The 17939-nt window shown below is 36.8% G+C and overlaps 1 protein-coding gene across 1 annotated transcript in view; it reads left to right on the top strand.

Annotated features, from left to right (window-relative positions):
• LOC149184398 (uncharacterized) overlaps positions 1-16032 on the top strand; it is a 99883-nt gene extending 83851 nt beyond the window's left edge. Inside the window, exons 2-3 of the mRNA XM_089417461.1 lie at positions 11214-14935; positions 15039-16032. Of these exons, the coding sequence (XP_089273587.1) occupies positions 11214-14935; positions 15039-15831 (4515 nt within the window). The 3' untranslated portion in view covers positions 15832-16032. The remainder of the gene's footprint in view (positions 1-11213; positions 14936-15038) is intronic.
• The last annotated feature ends 1907 nt before the right edge of the window (positions 16033-17939 follow it).

Below are 17939 nucleotides of genomic sequence, written 5' to 3'. Positions count from 1 at the left end.
GTCGACCCAATTTGAATCTGTGAACCCATTGAGATCCAAAGAAAAATTTGTTGCATAATTAATCCCATAGGTGATTGTCCCCTAGACATATTGAAGGATGGAATTTGTAGTGTTCCAGTGCAACGCCTATGACATATGAGAGATCAGGATGGGAGTGAGTGAGATAAAGAATAATCCCCACAAGCCGACGATACAATGTGCAATCAACCAATGGCGTGTCTTTGCCATTCTCAAGCTTTATCCCATGTAAGAAAGGTGTGGCTACTCGCTTGTAGTCACTCATGTGAAATCGTGCCAAAATATATCTAGCATACTTTGGTTGATAAATGGTAATCCTAGAACCATTATGATTGATCTCTAGACTAAGGAAGAAATTTAGCAAGCCCATATCTATCATGGAACACTGCTTATGCAATGTAGTTTTGATATCAGCAATGGAAGAAGTTGAACTACCTGTTATCAAAAGATCATCTATGTGGAATTCTATGATCAACAAGGAGTCAATTTTCTTCAACAAATAAACATTGGAATCAAATTTACAGTGAAGAGAATTTTGAGATAACAAATAGGAATCCATCTTTGCATACCAAACTCTAGGTGCCTGCTTGATCTAGGTGGATATTGGTGGCCACCCACCTATTCCACCTGGACCTCTAGTCAGTTTTATCAGTTTCCTTGTTTATAGCAACATTTACTATTTTTAGTAGTTTTTCAGGTTCTAAACTTCAGGAGCAGTTTTGACCCCCTAAATGACCTTTTTTTGAGGTCTACAGCAGGCCCATGGCCATTGGTAGGAGCCTACCACAATTCCTATAATACTGAGAGAGATATTTTCGACAAGGTATCGTACGTGCCAAATAGAGATAATATGACCAAGTTATGACCCCGGGAAGTTGAATGCCCAACTAACCCCAACAAGGCTCACAAACTCTTGGCGTTCCATCTCCTGGGGTTAGGGCTTTGGTTGTTTATGGTTTTCACTTGTTCAATAATAAAAATGCCTTTGAACCTCATTGTAGAACAAGTCAGAGGCATGTAGCTGCCACATCTCTTCTTAGAGATAAGCTACCATTGACCGAGCTATTTTATTTCCATTCTATTTGTAAGCATATTTCAGTTCTTTGATATTAATGAAATGAAGACTTATTTCTACTGCATCTCTAGCTGAAGAATAATGACACAAACTTGCAAGAATTGGAAAAGAAAATTGGACTAGAGAATGTATTTGATTACTGAATATTGATTTGAAAATCAATACATAAAGCAACTAAGTTAAGCTTAATTGTATATGCAAATTTGCAATAACTAAGGCTAATTAAAGCTAACTAAAGCTAAATGTGCTTTATGTTATGTTAATTTTCACATGCACCACATGCAAGATCTAGAGCTAACTAACTAATGCCAAGTGTACACCACATGTAAGCACTAGATTTAACTAACGCTAACTAAGTACACATCACATGCAAGAACTAGAGTTGAACTGAAGCTAATTATGGCTAACTAGGTGCATGTACAACAACACTCCCCCTTGAGCATAACTTAGGTGATTATGATGCAAAAATGAATGAGTCCCACTAACAAGGCCATTTTAGGTACCCATGTACAGTGCATGAAAAGATGAAAGAGAGAAAACCTAGTGGGAAGAAATCCCCCCCTCAAAATATAATGCAAAAATTAGAGAAAAAAAACTGCTAGGCCTCGTGTACTTCACCCCGAGACGGTCTCGTAGAAATTAAAACTTCTACTTAGTGAATATCATGGTGAAGATGTTGGCAGTTTGCTCAGAACTTGGACAGTACTGCAAATTGATGATACCATCATGAATAATTTCTCTAATGAAGTGAATGTGGATCTCGATATGTTTTGTTTGTTGTCGTTGTACTGGATCTTGGTGAAACTTTAGTGTACTTTGATTATCACACTATATGACAGTCGGACGATGGACAATGATAGCAAGCTCAGAAAGGAAATGTCATATCCAAATGGTCTGAATAGTGGCATTGATTCCTCCTCTGTACTCGGCCTCTACTGATGAAAAAACAATGGCAGCCTGCTTCTTACTTGATCAACAAATTGGGCTAGATCTCAAACTAAGTACATAATCAGAGGTGGACTTGCAATCAATGTTATCGCTGACCCAATCTGAATCTGTGAACCCAATGAGATCCAAAGAAAAAATTGTTGCATAATTAATCTCATAAGTGATTGTCCCCTAGACATATCGAAGGATGGAATTTGTAGTGTTCCAGTGTAATGCCTATGACATATGAGAGATCAGGACGGGAGTGAGTGAGATAAAGAAGACTCCCCACAAGCTGACGATACAATGTGCAATCAACCAATGGTGTGTCTTTGCCATTCTCAAGCTTTATCCCATATAAGAAAGGTGTGGCTACTTGCTTGCAGTCACTCATGTGAAATCGTGTCAAAAGATATCTAGCATACTTTGGTTGATAAATTATAAACCCAGAACCATTATGATTGATCTCTAGTCCAAGAAAGAAATTTAGCAAGTCCATATCTATCATGGAAAATCAATTATGCAATGTAGTTTTGATATCAGCAATGGATGAAGTTGAACTACCTGTTATCAAAAGATCATCTATGTGGAGTTCTATGATCAACAAGGAGTCAATTTTCTTCAACAAATAAACATTGGAATCAGATTTGTAGCGTAGAAAATTTTGGGATAACAAATAGGAATCCATCTTTGCATAACAAGCTTTAGGTGCCTGCTTGATCTAGGTGGATATTGGTGGCCACCCACCTATTCCACCTGGACTTCAAGTCGGTTTCATCAGTTTCCTTGTTTATAACAACATTTACTATTTTTAGTAGTTTTTCAGGTTCTAAACTTCTAGAGTAGTTTTGACCCCCCAAATGACGTTTTCTTGGGGTCTAGAGCAGGCCCATGGTGGTAGGAGCCTACTGCAAATCCTGTAGTACTGAGAGAGATATTTATGATGAGGTATTGTATGTGCCAAATAGAGATAATATGACCAAGTTACAACTCTGGGAAGTTAACTACCCAACTAACCCCAACGAGGCCCACAAACTCTTGGCGTTCCATCTCCAGGGGTAAGGGCTTTGGTTGTTTATGGTTTTCACTTGTTGTTCAATAATAAAAAGGCCCTTGAGTCTCATTATAGAACAATTCAGAGGCATGTAGCTGCCACATATCTTCTTAGAGATAAGCTACCATCGCCCGTGCTAGTTTATTTCCATCCTATTTGTAAGCATATTTCAGTTCTTTGATATTAATGAAATGGAGACTTATTTCTATTGCATCTTTGTATTTGTGGTTATATCTGTATTTTGTTGTGTTCTTGTTTGAGTTCGGATCATTGCTTGAGGCCATAGAGAGACTTCTTTAGTTTGCATACCATAGATGAATTTTGCACATATCCCAATGGCTACTTCATGTATATTTCCTCCTTCAGATCACTCTGAAGAAAAACATTCTTCACATCCATATGATGCATCTCCCATCCTCTTGCTACTGCTGTGGAGATATCTAGCCGAATGTAATCCATTTTTACCACTGGAGCAAAAGTCTCATCATAGTCAACACCATGTACCTACTGAAAACCTTTTGCCACCAACCGTGCCTTATATCGACTAACTTGGTCATTTGTTGTTTTCTTGGTCCAGTAAACCCACTTGCAGCTTACTAGTTTATGATTGGAAGGTAGAGGAACTAGGTTCCAAGTCTGGTTCTTAATGAGAGAGTTGTGTTCCTCATCCATCACTGCTTCCCATTTAGGATTCCCAATTTATTATGAATAACTATGTGGATCATATGCATGCATCATAAAAGCGTGCATGGGCAAGCATGGCTCCATAGCTAAGAGTGCTTGTGGAGCTTCCTCAAACTGAGGTATAGTGGCAGGATCATCTAAGAGATCACTCATGTTGTGCCATTTTTGTGCTAAAGGTGGTTGAGAATCTTTCGAACTACATGAGGAAGTATTATCTCAATGTTCAACAACTAGTGGTCCAACATGTGTCACAGGAAAAAGGCTCATCTAGATTTGAATTCCGATCTGAAGTATCATGTGCATACTCATCAATTAGTGGTGAGGGCAACTTTGTAATAGGTTCATCAGGTGGTGCATGCAAAGCATCTTCTTCAAACTTTACACTCCTTTCTATAAAGAACTCTTCAATGTTGATATCAAGCAATCTATACCCTTTGACTTCATCATAATATCCAACAAGCATGCATTCGTTATTCTGAGGCTCCAAATCCTTTCTCTTCTATGTAGGAATGCGGGCCCATGCTCAAGATCTGAAAATGTGGAAATGACTGATTTTAGGTTACATGCCAGTCCAAGCCTCAAAAGGTGTTTTTACAATAACATAATTATGAGGAGATCTATTTTGGATTTATGAGGCACAAATGATAGCTTCAACCCACAATTTTGATGGAAGAGATCTTGAATGCAACATGCAATTGGCCATCTCTTTCTAAGATATATTCTTCCTCTCGACCACCCCATTTTGTTGCAGAGTGTAAGGAACTATATGATGCAACTGTATGTCTGCTTCATTACAAATATTTTGGATATATTTGTTGACATATTCCTTCCCATTATCTGTGGGGAGGATGTTTATGCGCTTTCCAAATTGATTTTGCGCATGCGCTTGGAAAATATTTAGATGCTGAAAAAATTTAGACTTGAGTTTCAAGAAATAAACCCAAGTGAATCTCGTGTAGCCATCTATAAATGATGACAAATATCTTGCTTTTCTCATTGAAGGTATTGAAAATGGACCCATGAGATCACTACATACAAGCTCCAAAGGTGAAGAGGCTCTCCATGCATGCCCCTTCTCGAACTTGCCTTGTGGATGATTTCCAAGAGCACATCCATTACAAACACCATTTGAAAATTCAATGGAAGGAAATCCTTTAACCATCCCTTGCTAGTTAAGTTGCTGCATATATCTGAAATTCAAGTGCTAAAATCTCTCGTGCCAAATCTTACTTTCTTCCTTTGCATGCGTAAGCAACAAAATAGAATCTGACTGAGGAACAAAATCAGAAAATGTATATAGACAAGATTGATCATTTACCTTGCCAAATGAAATCTTCAAGTTGGTTTTCATATCATAAATGCTCACAGAATCTGGGGTAAATTCCACTTTCCTTCCGGTGCCTGTGTGTGTCATCTGATACACTGAAAGAATATTCACAGAAAGGCTTGGAATATGCAAGACATTCTCAAAACTTGCATCCTCAAATTGCACTCTTCCTTGTTTAGTTGCTTCAATTGCAGAATTGTCCCCCATGAGAATAGGAGGTGTCGAGTATGCATGCTGAGAAGAAAAATACTCCTTTGAAGAATACATATGTTGTGAAGCTCCTTAATCGATAATCCATTCTTGTAGTGTAAAATGGAGGGCAATTAAAGAATGACCATTACCCCTTGTTTTTGATGGTTTTTCCTCCATCATCTTCTTGGCACTTTCTAGAATGTGATGACCAAGGTTATTTTTCTAAAGAGTCTTTTCCATCAAATCAAAAGTATTCTACATGCAAGAGGATCCAGTATGATAGCCTTTGTTACAATAAGGACACTTGGAGTTTCCTTTCTTTCCCTTCTTACCCTTGGAGCTGGAAGAGTCATTTGGAGGTTTTGGATTTCCTCCCTTTCTTGGATCTGGATCTCTTGCCTTTCCTTTGCCTTTAGATTGTTGATTTGGTTTCGAGTTGGACTTTCCTTTTTCATGCATGGAAAGTGCATGTGCATTTGAAGACTTTAATGAACCCATCTTGATGAGCTTATCATGCTCATGAATGAGAGACTCAATAAATGCATCAAGTTTGGGCATTTTCCATTTATCTCTAGTTGCAAGTCTAATTGTATGAAATGTAGAAACAAAAACAACATATTTAGGACCTAATTTAGACAAAATAGAAAGGATCAATTGACCTTCCTATTTGGATTTATCGATCCCACAATCCTATAATTGAAGAAGCAATGATTTGAATTTCGTAAAGAAATCTTGAATTTTCTCAAAGTTGTTTGGATCCAAGGAATTTAGCTCATTTTCGACAAAATGAGTCTCCATCTAATCATGTTTTCCAAATAAATTCTCCAAGGTTGTCCAGATCTCATTCAGAGTGCTGCATGTGTCCACATGGAAACACAATGCTAGAGATATGGACAACAATAGAAGACCAAAAGCCTCATCCATCCTGTTGAAGTATTTGGATTTTTCAATGGCAGAATTGGGTTCAGCTTCCATATTCATAACTATCTGATACAAGCCTTTGCCTCTGAGGTGAAGCAAAATCTCTATCTTCCATTGGAAGTAGTTATACGAAGTGAGAATAGATGAATATGGGAACTCCATTCTTTCACCTTGCAGCTATAGAAGCAATTGCAATAGTTCTCCAATATTCTAATATGCAAATCAAATCTCTGAACAATTTCCAATTGGTAATCTTCAAACTTGCAAAATATTGGTCATACACCTTCTCCAAACCCCTGTAGCTCTGATACCATGTAAAATTATTAGAGCACAAATACAAATCTCGCTGAATAATAATGGAACAAACTTGCAAGAATTGAAAAAGAAAATTGGAATAGAGAATGAATTCGATTATTAAATATTGATTTGAGAATCGTACATAAAGAAACTAAGTTAGGCTTAGTTGTACCCATAATAACTAAGGAGAACTAAAGCTAAATTTTCTTTATGTTATGTTAATGTGCACATGGATCACATGCAAGCACTAGATTTAGCTAACTAAAGTCAAGTGCACACCACATGTAAGCACTAGATTTAACTAACGCTAAGTAAGTGCACATTACATGCAAGAAGTAGAGTTTAACTGAAGCTAATTATGGCTAACTAGGTGTATGTATACCAACAAAACTCAACTAAATTCAAGTGACCCAAAACCAACTATGACACCTAGCAGACAGTGAGGTTAATTATCTTAACACCAACCTGTCTGATAATGTGGATATTTCTTAATAAGTACCAAGGTAGCCTTTTTTTCGAAAATAAACGTACCAAGATAGCCTACCCTGGCGATCAATATAACTCCATGTTTAGGTTGTTAATGAAATGTGGTTTTATACACAGATAGATTGTATCCATACGATTGAGGAGTTAGGTTTTATGTTTGATTACAAATATATAAAATAATATTTTATTATTATTACTTTTCTTGAATGTAAAGGAGACTTTTCCTCAATGTAAGGGAGATTTCTTCAACTTCTTCTCGTATGTAACTATTGGATAATTCTCCTACCAATAAGGTTGAATTCATCCATTGTGTGCAAAACTATTGAGAGTTGGGCTCATAAGCCCAAGTTTATGTCATTTCTACTAGTAATAAAAGCACTGATTATTTTTCCTCGTGGTTTTTCTCTAGTACATTGTTGCCAGTTTTTCACTCAAAATTTGTGTTGCTTTCTACTTGATTGTATTTCTTATTTAATTTGTGATCAATATTGTATTAATGAGATCTATATAAGTTATTACTAATCTCATATCTATTGTTGTTAATTTATTGGTTATTGTTTAAAATATAACAACTGGTATTAGAGCAAACTTTTTGTTGGAGATTTAATGTTTGTAGGTTTTATTTACTGTTGGTTCAATGGATTCAAGGATAAACATTGAAAATATTACTTAGTGTAAATTGTACCATATGGAGATCTAAGATGGAAGATATACTCAAACTCAAAGATCCACATTTACCGACTAAGGGAAAACCTAAGAAGCTTAATTGACGATGATTGAGAGAAGTTGCATTGAAAAGCAATTTCTACTATTCAACAATATTTGGCAAACACGTTATACTTTCATGTTTCACAGAAAAAGACCACCGAATATTTATGGAAAAATCTTCATGATTTATATGAAAGAGACACAACAATTAATAAATTCTTCTTGATGAAGAGGTTTTTAATCTCAAAATGAAGGAAGGGAGTTCAGTAGCTAAACATCTAAATGAGTTGAACTAAGTGATGAACCAATTCACTTTGTTGAAGATTACATTTGGTAATGCGGTCAAGGCTTCTTTTACTCCTAAGCTCTATGCCTAATAATTGGAAGAACCTAGCTGTGAGCACAAGTAATGCAACATCAAAAGTTAAGTTAGGCTTTGAAGATGTTTCTAACATTCTATTAAATGAAGAAAGACACATGAAATCTATGGGTGAAGAAATACCAAATATGGACGCAGTAACTCTTGGTGATCATGGAAGAAAAAATTATAGAAGGAAATCAATATCTAGAAGGAGATCAAAGTCTAGGTGTGGAAATATAACCTGGTATTATTGCAGGAAACTTGACCATATCAAAATGTATCGTTGGATATTAAAAAAGGAGCAAAAGGAGCAAACCATAGCTAGCAATAACAACAATAATAAAGAAACTACTGCCATGGAAACATAAGGTGAGGTATTAATTATTGTTTCTTATGATGATGCGTGCCTTTATACATCCAATCAAGATAGTGATTAGATTTTATATTATGAAGCCTCCTACCATGCTACAACAAACAAACAAATTTTTATTTCTGATACATCTAGTAATATGGGTAAGGTTTGCTTGGGAAATAAAAGTATTTGTAATATTGAAGGAATATGAGATGTTCTAATAACAACATAAGATGGTTGTAGTTTATTACTTAAGTGGGTCAAGCACGTATTAGAGCTTGGAATAAATTTGATTTCAATTGGAAAGCTAGATGATGAAGGCCACCATATAGTGTTTTTTGAAAGAGGCCTAACACTTTTTGTTGAGAAAAAGTTTTTGCTTGATATAAAAGATGCATAATTTAAATTTACCGAACATTGTATTATGGATAGACTTAAAAGGGTATCATTTATAAGAGATAGTTGTAACGGGGTTAAACAATTATTATATTTGATACACTTTAATATATGTGGCCCAATTTATATAAAATCAGTAGGAGGAGCTACTTATTTTGTCATTTTTTTGTGATGCATCAAAGGAGGTGTCAATTTTCCCTATTAAGAGTAAAGATCAAGTTCTAGATACTTACTAATCCAAGGCCTTTGAAGAATATTGCAGTAAATATGGCATAAAGCATGAAAAAACAGTTCCTTGCACCCCACAACAAAATGGAACAATTGAGAGAATGAATTAGAAAATAATGGAAAAGGTGATATGTATGCTTTCAAACTCTAGTTTGCCTAAATCTTTTTGGGCATAAGCTATTCACCCAACATGCTACTTAATAAATTTCTCTCCCACAACTTCACTTGATGGTGGGATTTCAGAAAATGTATGGATTGGTAATGATTTACGATATACTCACTTGATTGAAATTTTTTGGTTGTGAAGCATATGTACATATCCCTAAAGAACAAAGGTCCATGTTGGATGAAAATTCATTTAATTGTGTTTTATTAGGATATGTTGATAATGTGTTAGATTACTAGTTATTGGATCTTCTAAAGAGGAGAGTTATCAGAAGTAAGGATGTCATTTTTAATGAATAAAAAATGCTTAAATTTGTTGAAAAAGGTGTGCAGACACATAAATTTGTACAAGAACAACAGGAAAATTAGCCAACACTTTAAAAAGGCATTCACGGAAATAATGAGCAAAAAAATGAAAATGAGGAACAACAACTAGAATGATATGAAGAATAAAGTCAACAACCATTAAGAGAAATCTCAGAACAAAATTTATCAATTCACAGGTCTACCAGGCCACATAACCTTCACATAACCTTCACAAAGGTATTCGAGCCTACTTCTTTCGCAACTCTACCAGACCACATAACCTTCACAAAGGTTTTCGAACCTACTTCTTTGAAAGAAGCATGTGGAAAAGAAAATGATATGTAGTGGAAAAAGGCCATGTAAGAGGAGATACAATCCCTACATGACAATAAAACATGGGATTTGGTTGAAAGACCACAAGGGAGAAAGGTCTTAAAGAATTAGTGGGTACACACAATAAAACATGAAGGAAAGGAAACTAAAAAAAGGTTCAAAGCAACATTAGTGGTGGAAATATTTGGACAAGAAGAAGGTATTGACTTTAACGAATTTTGGTACTTGGTCTTGAAGCTGCTTTGGATTTAGAATTCGAGCAACTAGATGTCAAGACAACCTTCCTACATGCAGATATGGAAGAGGAGATATTTATGGAACAACAAGAAGGTTTTGTTAAAAAGGGTAATAAAATTTTGATCGGAATGTCTATATGAGTTGAAATAAGCTCTCTCTCAATGGTATAAAAGATTAAAGGCATATTCAGTGAGAGTGGTAAGTAGGTTTCTTGCAAATCCAGAAAAAGAACATTGGGATGCATTTAAATGGATTTTGAGATATATTAAAGACTCAATTGATTGTTGTTTGTGCTTTTGAGATATTGATACTTTATTGGAAATATGTGTAGATGTCAATATGAAAGATGACATGGATTCTAGAAGATCCACAACCTATTACATCTGTACATTTACGAGAGTTACAGTTTCCTAGGTATCAAGATTACAAGAAATGATGACTCTTTGTACTACAGACTCACAAAGGATGTATATGACAACTACTAAAGAATGCAAGAAATGATTTAGATAAGAAAGTTCTCTGAAGAACTAAGTTTGCAACCAGAAAAATATATGCTAAACTGCAATAGCCACATTGCTATTCATTTGCCTTTTCTTGCAACTTTCTATTCAAGAAAAGCCCCTAATCTCTTCAGCTGTTTGAAAGGCTGAGCCAAAAAAGGTCTGCATGCTCTGCTTTTTGAAGTGTTCCAACCGTTCTGATAATGTATATATTAATTTTGAATAGAAAAACAATTTGCTTACTGATAAAATGTTATCACCAAGATTGTCTGTTTATTTATTACATAAGATGACTTTTATTATCAACTCTACTAAATTTGAACTTAAAACCTAACAAAACTTAAACCTACATAAAACAAACAAATTTACACTTCATGAATAAACTTAAAACCGTATCCTAATCAATTATCACATATTAATTAAATTAAGACAATAAATAGATTTTTAAATACTTAATCTCTCTTAAAAAATACTCAATGGAGACTGAATGGGCATTGCCTCCAGATTAATAAGTAAATCTCTCTCAAGAATAGTGGACTTTGAGTAACAATTAAGATATATCTATTTACAAACATAGAGTTTATTGTTATAGAATTATTTATTTAAAAATAGAATCTTGAATTATGGAAGTCTTTGTTATATGCAGGGATCAAACGTGGGGAGTTTGCCAATTATCCCAACTGAAGACGAAATATCTTCCCATCGTCCAGAACAACTGCCTATCAACAAAACAAGTTATAACAATGTTGATGAATACTTGTCCACACACTTTCATTTGGTCCGTGAGGACTGCTTCGCCTCTCTAAGGCGTGCTATTCAGGGCTTTCGCAAAAATATTGTCCCAGATGATATAAGAAGATACAAGGAAGTAAAATTAATGTGGATCCAATGCGGAGATCAAGGTCTGGAGCACTGCATTTGTTTCAAAACAACAAAAAAGAATCCAGTGAACTGGAGCTCATCGAAACAAATGATGTCTGGGGCACTGCTGTGTATTTCCTCCGATGGATTTCGGAACTATGTATGGGGAATTGTCAAGGAGCGAGACAGCAAAAGCCTTGAGAAGGGACATGTTGTTTTGCAGCTTATTCCCTGCAATGGAGGTAAGTTTGAAAGTTTAGAAAAAGACAAATTTTATGAAATGATAGAGTCACCTGCAGCCTACTTTGAAGCTTACGCCCATGTTTTGAAATGCCTTCAACGGCCAGAAATGAAAGAGCTTCCTTTCTCGGAACACTTTTTGTCATTGCAGCCTAATGTTATGGAGCCTGGTTATCTGGAAAAGAGGCTAATGAAAGATGTATATAATCTAGAATGTGCTTTTCCGAAGATTCAAAATAGTTTGGGCAGAAGCACAATTAATATCTTGCAAAAATGGCCCAAGTGGAATTCTTCCTTAGACGAAAGTCAGATGGAAGCCGTGAGGCAGGGCCTGACAAAGAAGCTGGCGATTATTCAGGGCCCTCCTGGAACTGGAAAAACCTACGTCGGATTAACCATTGCTAGGATTCTGCTTTCTAATATCCAGTGTGGTCCTATTCTGGTCATTTGTTATACCAACCATGCATTGGATCAGTTCCTGGAATCCATTTATTCAGTAGAAAATAACATTGTTAGACTGGGTGGTAGATCTACAAATGAAACTTTGTTGAAGCGAAGCTTGAAAGAGCTCAAACGTGGTGCTAGTATTTCTGGGGCACTTCGTTCCAGACATGGACAACTAATGGGTACAAAAATGCATCTGGAAGAGCAGATCAGAAGATGTGTATTTCATATGAGAGCACGGCGAATCTCCGGGAGGATGTTACAGGGTATAGCTTCACAACAACAAATTGAGTCCCTCTATAGCAAGTATTCAATTAATGATCAGACAATAGAAGAGGTATGGTTGGAAGGGAAGGAAGATGAACTAGTAGCTGATAAAGACGGTTGGAAACAGAAAGGGAAGCAGAGCATGTTGTCCAACATGCCTGTAACAACATATAATGCATTCTCTTCACTAGACAAAGCTGATGATCATGATGAACCGAATGTTATTAATCCTACGGCTGCTGATGAGGATGGTGAACCAAGAGTTATTCTTACTGCTGATGATGATAATGGTGAGTATAATGCTATTCCTGCTGATGATGATGAAGAAGTTGTGCCTGAAAATCTAGCTAATAAATCTTCTCTAGAAAGAATCCTTGATTCCAAGGATGTATGGCTGTTACCCAGAAAATCAAGGATCAGGCTTCATAATTATTGGTTGCAGAGAGCCATTGAAAATGCTGAAGAGGAACTGCATCAATTGTCGGAGATATACAAAGAAGTCTGTGATGGGTTACTTCAGCTTGATCGTAAGCTATGCCTCCAAATTCTAAGACAAGCAAAAGTTGTGGGAATGACAACCACTGGGGCTGCCAAAAATTATGATATTCTCCAGGAGTTGAGAGCAGAAATAGTGGTCATAGAAGAAGCTGCCGAGGTTCTGGAGGCCCATGTTTTGCCATGCGTTGGATCCTTCACACAACATCTTATTCTTCTTGGCGATCACATTCAGCTGCGTCCTTCTGTTGCAGAGTATGAGTTAGCCACCAAACACAAATTGGAGATCTCAATGTTTGAGCGACTGATAAGCGGAGGGATTGATCACGTCACGTTAAGATGCCAAAGAAGAATGAAGCCTTCAATTTCAAGATTAATATCTGAACTCTATCCTTCCTTGCAGGACCATGTTAACGTCACCAAGTATGAAAACATCAAAGGAATTAGAAATGATGTGTTTTTCTTGGATCATAAAGCTATGGAATCACAAACCAGTGATGCCAACAGCAAAGTTAACATAACTGAAGCGCGGCTCGTTGTGGAACTTTGTGTGTATCTTCTCAGACAAGGATACAACAACAGTGACATTACAATTCTGACAATGTATAAGGGTCAGATGACTCAAATTCAAAAGGACCTGAACGATCGTCTTCAATACAGAAATAGGCAAACCGAGAACGAGAAGGTAGATGATCCCGGTCCAGCTACTCCTCGAGTTTGTTCTGTGGATAACTATCAAGGAGAAGAATGCAATATTATCATATTATCTCTGGTTAGGAGCAATAAAAAGTTGGGAATTGGAGGGTCAAGAGGCAATATTGGTTTTCTCAAGATAGCAAACAGGGTCTGTGTGGCACTGTCGAGAGCCAAGATTGGTTTGTACATCCTTGGCAATGCGGAGCTTCTAGGCTCTAAAAGTAATTTGTGGAACTCAATTATTCAGAAATTATATGTTTCCAATTCCATTGGGCCAGCATTAACACTGGCCTGCCAAAACCATCCACAAACAGAAACAAAAGTCTCTGTAACCGAAGATTTCAGACAAGTGGAGGATGGAGGGTGCAGCAGACCTTGCGAATATCAGTTAAAATGTGGCCATGCTTGTCCAAGGAGGTGCCATCCATCTGACCATGACTCCATTGTCTGCCCCAAGCCTTGTCCACGTAAATTCGAGGCTACATGCGGTCATCAATGCACCAAGATCTGTCATTTTCCCACAGATTGTCCTCCTTGCCAGGTGCCCGTGTCCAACATTCTTCCTGGATGTGGCCACCGTATAACTCTTCCTTGCTCCACTTCTGTTGAGGGAGCCATCTGCAACGAACCGTGTCCTGTTCAACTTGGCTGCGGCCATCCATGTAAACTAAAATGTGGAAGACCTTGCGGACCATGTAATGTAAAGGTTTTCAAAAATTTGCAGTGTGGACATCGGGCAAGGTTGTCATGTTTTGAAGATCCCAATACATTTCCTTGTGATCGGCCCTGTGGTCAGGTTCTGAGACCCGGATGTGAGCATATTTGCAAAGGAACATGTGGGTCATGCAAGCAAGGCACTTCACACATTCCTTGCAAGGAACAATGCTCCAGGGATCTCCCATGTGGTCACCAATGTATGGGCGGTTGCTCTGAGATATGTCCTCCCTGCAAGCATCCTTGCCAGAAACGTTGCCTGCATAGTCGATGCATTCTTATCTGTGGAAGCTTATGCATGCCTTGCATGGAGAAATGTGACTGGAAATGTCGACATCATACTTGTAATCTCCTTTGCCATGAAACTTGCACCAGGCCTCGTTGTGAGAAGCCCTGCCAAGAAACTCTAAGGTGTGGGCATCCTTGTATAGGTCTTTGTGGGGAGCCCTGCCCCAAGATTTGCAGGGCTTGCAATCCACAGTATTTGGATGTCATTACGCAGATGACTTTAGAAGAGTGTGATGATTCTGACAGGTTTGTGGAGCTAGTAGATTGTGGGCATGTATTTGAAGTAAGTGGGCTAGATACTTGGATGAACATGAACGATGCAGTAGCTGAGCCCGGTGCTGCTGCCATCAAGCTAAAACAGTGGTAAGTATAAATATCCCGAGTTCTCATTGTTCTGTAATCTTTTGATTTTGAATAAAGATTGCTAAAATTTTTTATAACCCTTCTGAAATGCTGTGCTACGCAGTCCTGGATGTAGATCACCAATTAGAAGAACGTTGCGATATTCAAACATTGTGAAAATGAAGTTGCAACAAATTGAAGAAGTGAAGAAGCGGGTGATTGGATTCGAAAAAGTGAAAAGAGGGAACAATATGCTGGCGGCGAAAAATTATGAGAAAGCAATGTTGGAATTCAAAACAGCTCTCAGCGGCGATCCAGGATTTCTTGAAGCTCATCTAGGGCAGGCCCGTGCTCTCTGTGGAATGCACATTTATGAACAAGCAATACAACATCTCTCTTTCATCATAGAGCACAGCTCCTACAAGGTGCTTATACTTGAAAAGCTTCCCATACTGAGTCTGAAATCTAGTTTAAGCACTACTATTCTTAACTCCAAATTAGCAGATAATGAGTTGGCCATTGATGCACTTCTCCAATGGGCCTTGGTTTTCTCCGCTCAGAATGACTTCGCCACTGGGTTGGCGATTTGCGACATTATTCTGAAGAGAAACCATCATCATGCAAAGACTGCGGAAATCCGAGAAGAGATGATTGCAGGAAATCGAGTTATGCGAGAGGTTATTGAAGTCGTTACTAAAGATGTGGGAGGAAGAGGGCACTGGTTTCAATGTCCGAATGGCCATTACTACGTGGTGGGGGAGTGCGGAGGACCCATGCAGACATCTCAATGCCCAGATTGCAGGGCCACAGTGGGAGGAGAGTCTCACCGTCCAGCAGAGGGAAATCGCCATGCAGATATTGATGGCAGTTCTCATCCTGCCTGGGGCAATGCCACAGGTTTGGGTGGTGCTCTTTAACGTTTAATATTTACTACATTTCAGATTTCTGTGGGAAGCTTCCATGTTAACTAGATATTGGAGTTTTACCATCCACGGCATTCTCATGTACAGTGCTGTCATTGGGTAGTTCAGTGAGGTTTTTCCACTGAATATTGTGATGTATATGTTTGGTACAAACATCATGTTTCAAATTATACATTGATTGCAGTTATATATATAGCTAATTGTATTTTATGAGATGAAATTTTAAGAAGTGTAGTTTTTAAACAAATGTGATGTTAGGGAACATGGGAGGATAGAAAATATTCTTGGCAATAATTTCACATAAAACTTAAACTTTCTTTTGTGGTATATAATTTAGATGGGAAATAACAATTATTTCTTTCCATAAGTAAAAAAAAAAAATACTATTTTTTTTTATATAAAAAGTTAATATTAATTATAAAAATGATTACATATCTTATTTAAACCTATCTTTTATATTGAATAGTATATTATTAAAACGCCTATTTTTTTTTATATAAAAAGTTAATATTAATTATAAAAATGATTACATATCTTATTTAAACCTATCTTTTATATTGAATAGTATATTATTAAAACGCTTTAATTGAGAAAATCATATATATATATATATAAACATTAAATTATACATCTTTATTATAATATAGCAAAACTTTGCTTTCCACTTTTGAAATAATTAAAACAACAAAGGATAAACCTCTTATCAATAGCCTAGGTTTGATATTTAAGTCCTTGCCTTGATTTATAGACAAGATAGTGTTAGGTAAACTTGAATTGGTAAAAGAATCAAAGTTGTTAGAGCAACAATGGTGATATAATGCACATGACAACAACACACATAATTTACTTAGAAAAACCCCAACTAGGAAAAACAAGTTAATAATAGATCAATTATCGTATAGCTTAAAAGTATCCAATATCTTGGACTTAAACATAGCCAAGCCATGACCAAGTGAACCTTTTGCCCAACTATGGCACACTAAATGGAGAATCTCCAAGCCTTTTAAAGGATTTAATTACATATAATACCATGGGTCACCAATACCAGGTGCTTCAAACCACTACTATTGATCTAACAACTTTGACTCTTTCACGGAGTCAAGTTTACCTAAAAATCCTTCCTTTAAACTTGACTAAGGAAATTCTTTAGATCCGATCTCGAAAACTCACGTGCTTGCCCACCGTATCACCTAGATCTACATCTAGATTTTACTTGCATGCCTAGCCAAGTCTTAATTTGTATGTCCATTTACATGTAGTTTAAACAAAAAAATTCCATCTCCAAAATAATTATTTTGTGTTTTTGTTGTCCCAACACTCAAGCCACCGTCCTCTTCCCTTCACACCAACTCACACCAAGTGGTATGCTCATTTCTCTTCATCGCAACCAACACCTTGATTTGGTTTCCATCTATGTTAGCTATGGTCTTTCCTTTTGCATTTTCCTACTAAACTAGTGACCTTATGTTATCTCCACGCAGGTCATCCATGCACTACTCTCAACCCCTTTGTAACCTGACCAAAATACACTATAGTTATTTCTTCGCCAAGTAGAATCTTCTCCTTTTTTGTGCTTCGTTTGGCTCTCATGCTACTTGTTAATACTTAAAATGGTGCAAGAAGAAAATAATTAGAGGCAATTACACACATGGAAACAATACACATAATTTACTATGGAAAACCCCAACTGGGAAAAAACAAGTAAAAAATATCTATTATCTTATGGCTTAAAAGTCGCTAATATCCTTGACTTTAACACATTCAAGTCGACCAATGCATTGGACCTCACCAAGTGAGTCTTCCATTCAACTTTGGCACATTAAAATGGAGAATATCCAATCCTTTTAAAAGCTTTAACTACATGTAATACCACATGCTACCTATATGAGGTGCCTAAAACCATGATTATTGAGATAAAAGCCTTGATTCTTTCACATAGTCAATTTTATCTAACAATCCCCCCTTTAAACTTGAATAGAGAAGTTCTTTCGATCTAATCTAGAAAACCCAGATGCTCTCCTCCCCTATCACCTGGGCCTATGTTTAGACTATCGTTAGGGGTATGCATCTCCAACGAGGTCTTAAGATCAATGAACGACGTT

Source organism: Pinus tabuliformis, chromosome 3_2, assembly GCF_031772625.1.
Source record: "Pinus tabuliformis cultivar Carrire ecotype Pingquan chromosome 3_2, CPIR1, whole genome shotgun sequence".
Classification (NCBI taxonomy): Eukaryota; Viridiplantae; Streptophyta; class Pinopsida; order Pinales; family Pinaceae; genus Pinus; species Pinus tabuliformis.
The sequence above is the reverse complement of the archived record's forward strand: the minus strand, read 5'-3'. Positions and strand labels throughout refer to the sequence as shown.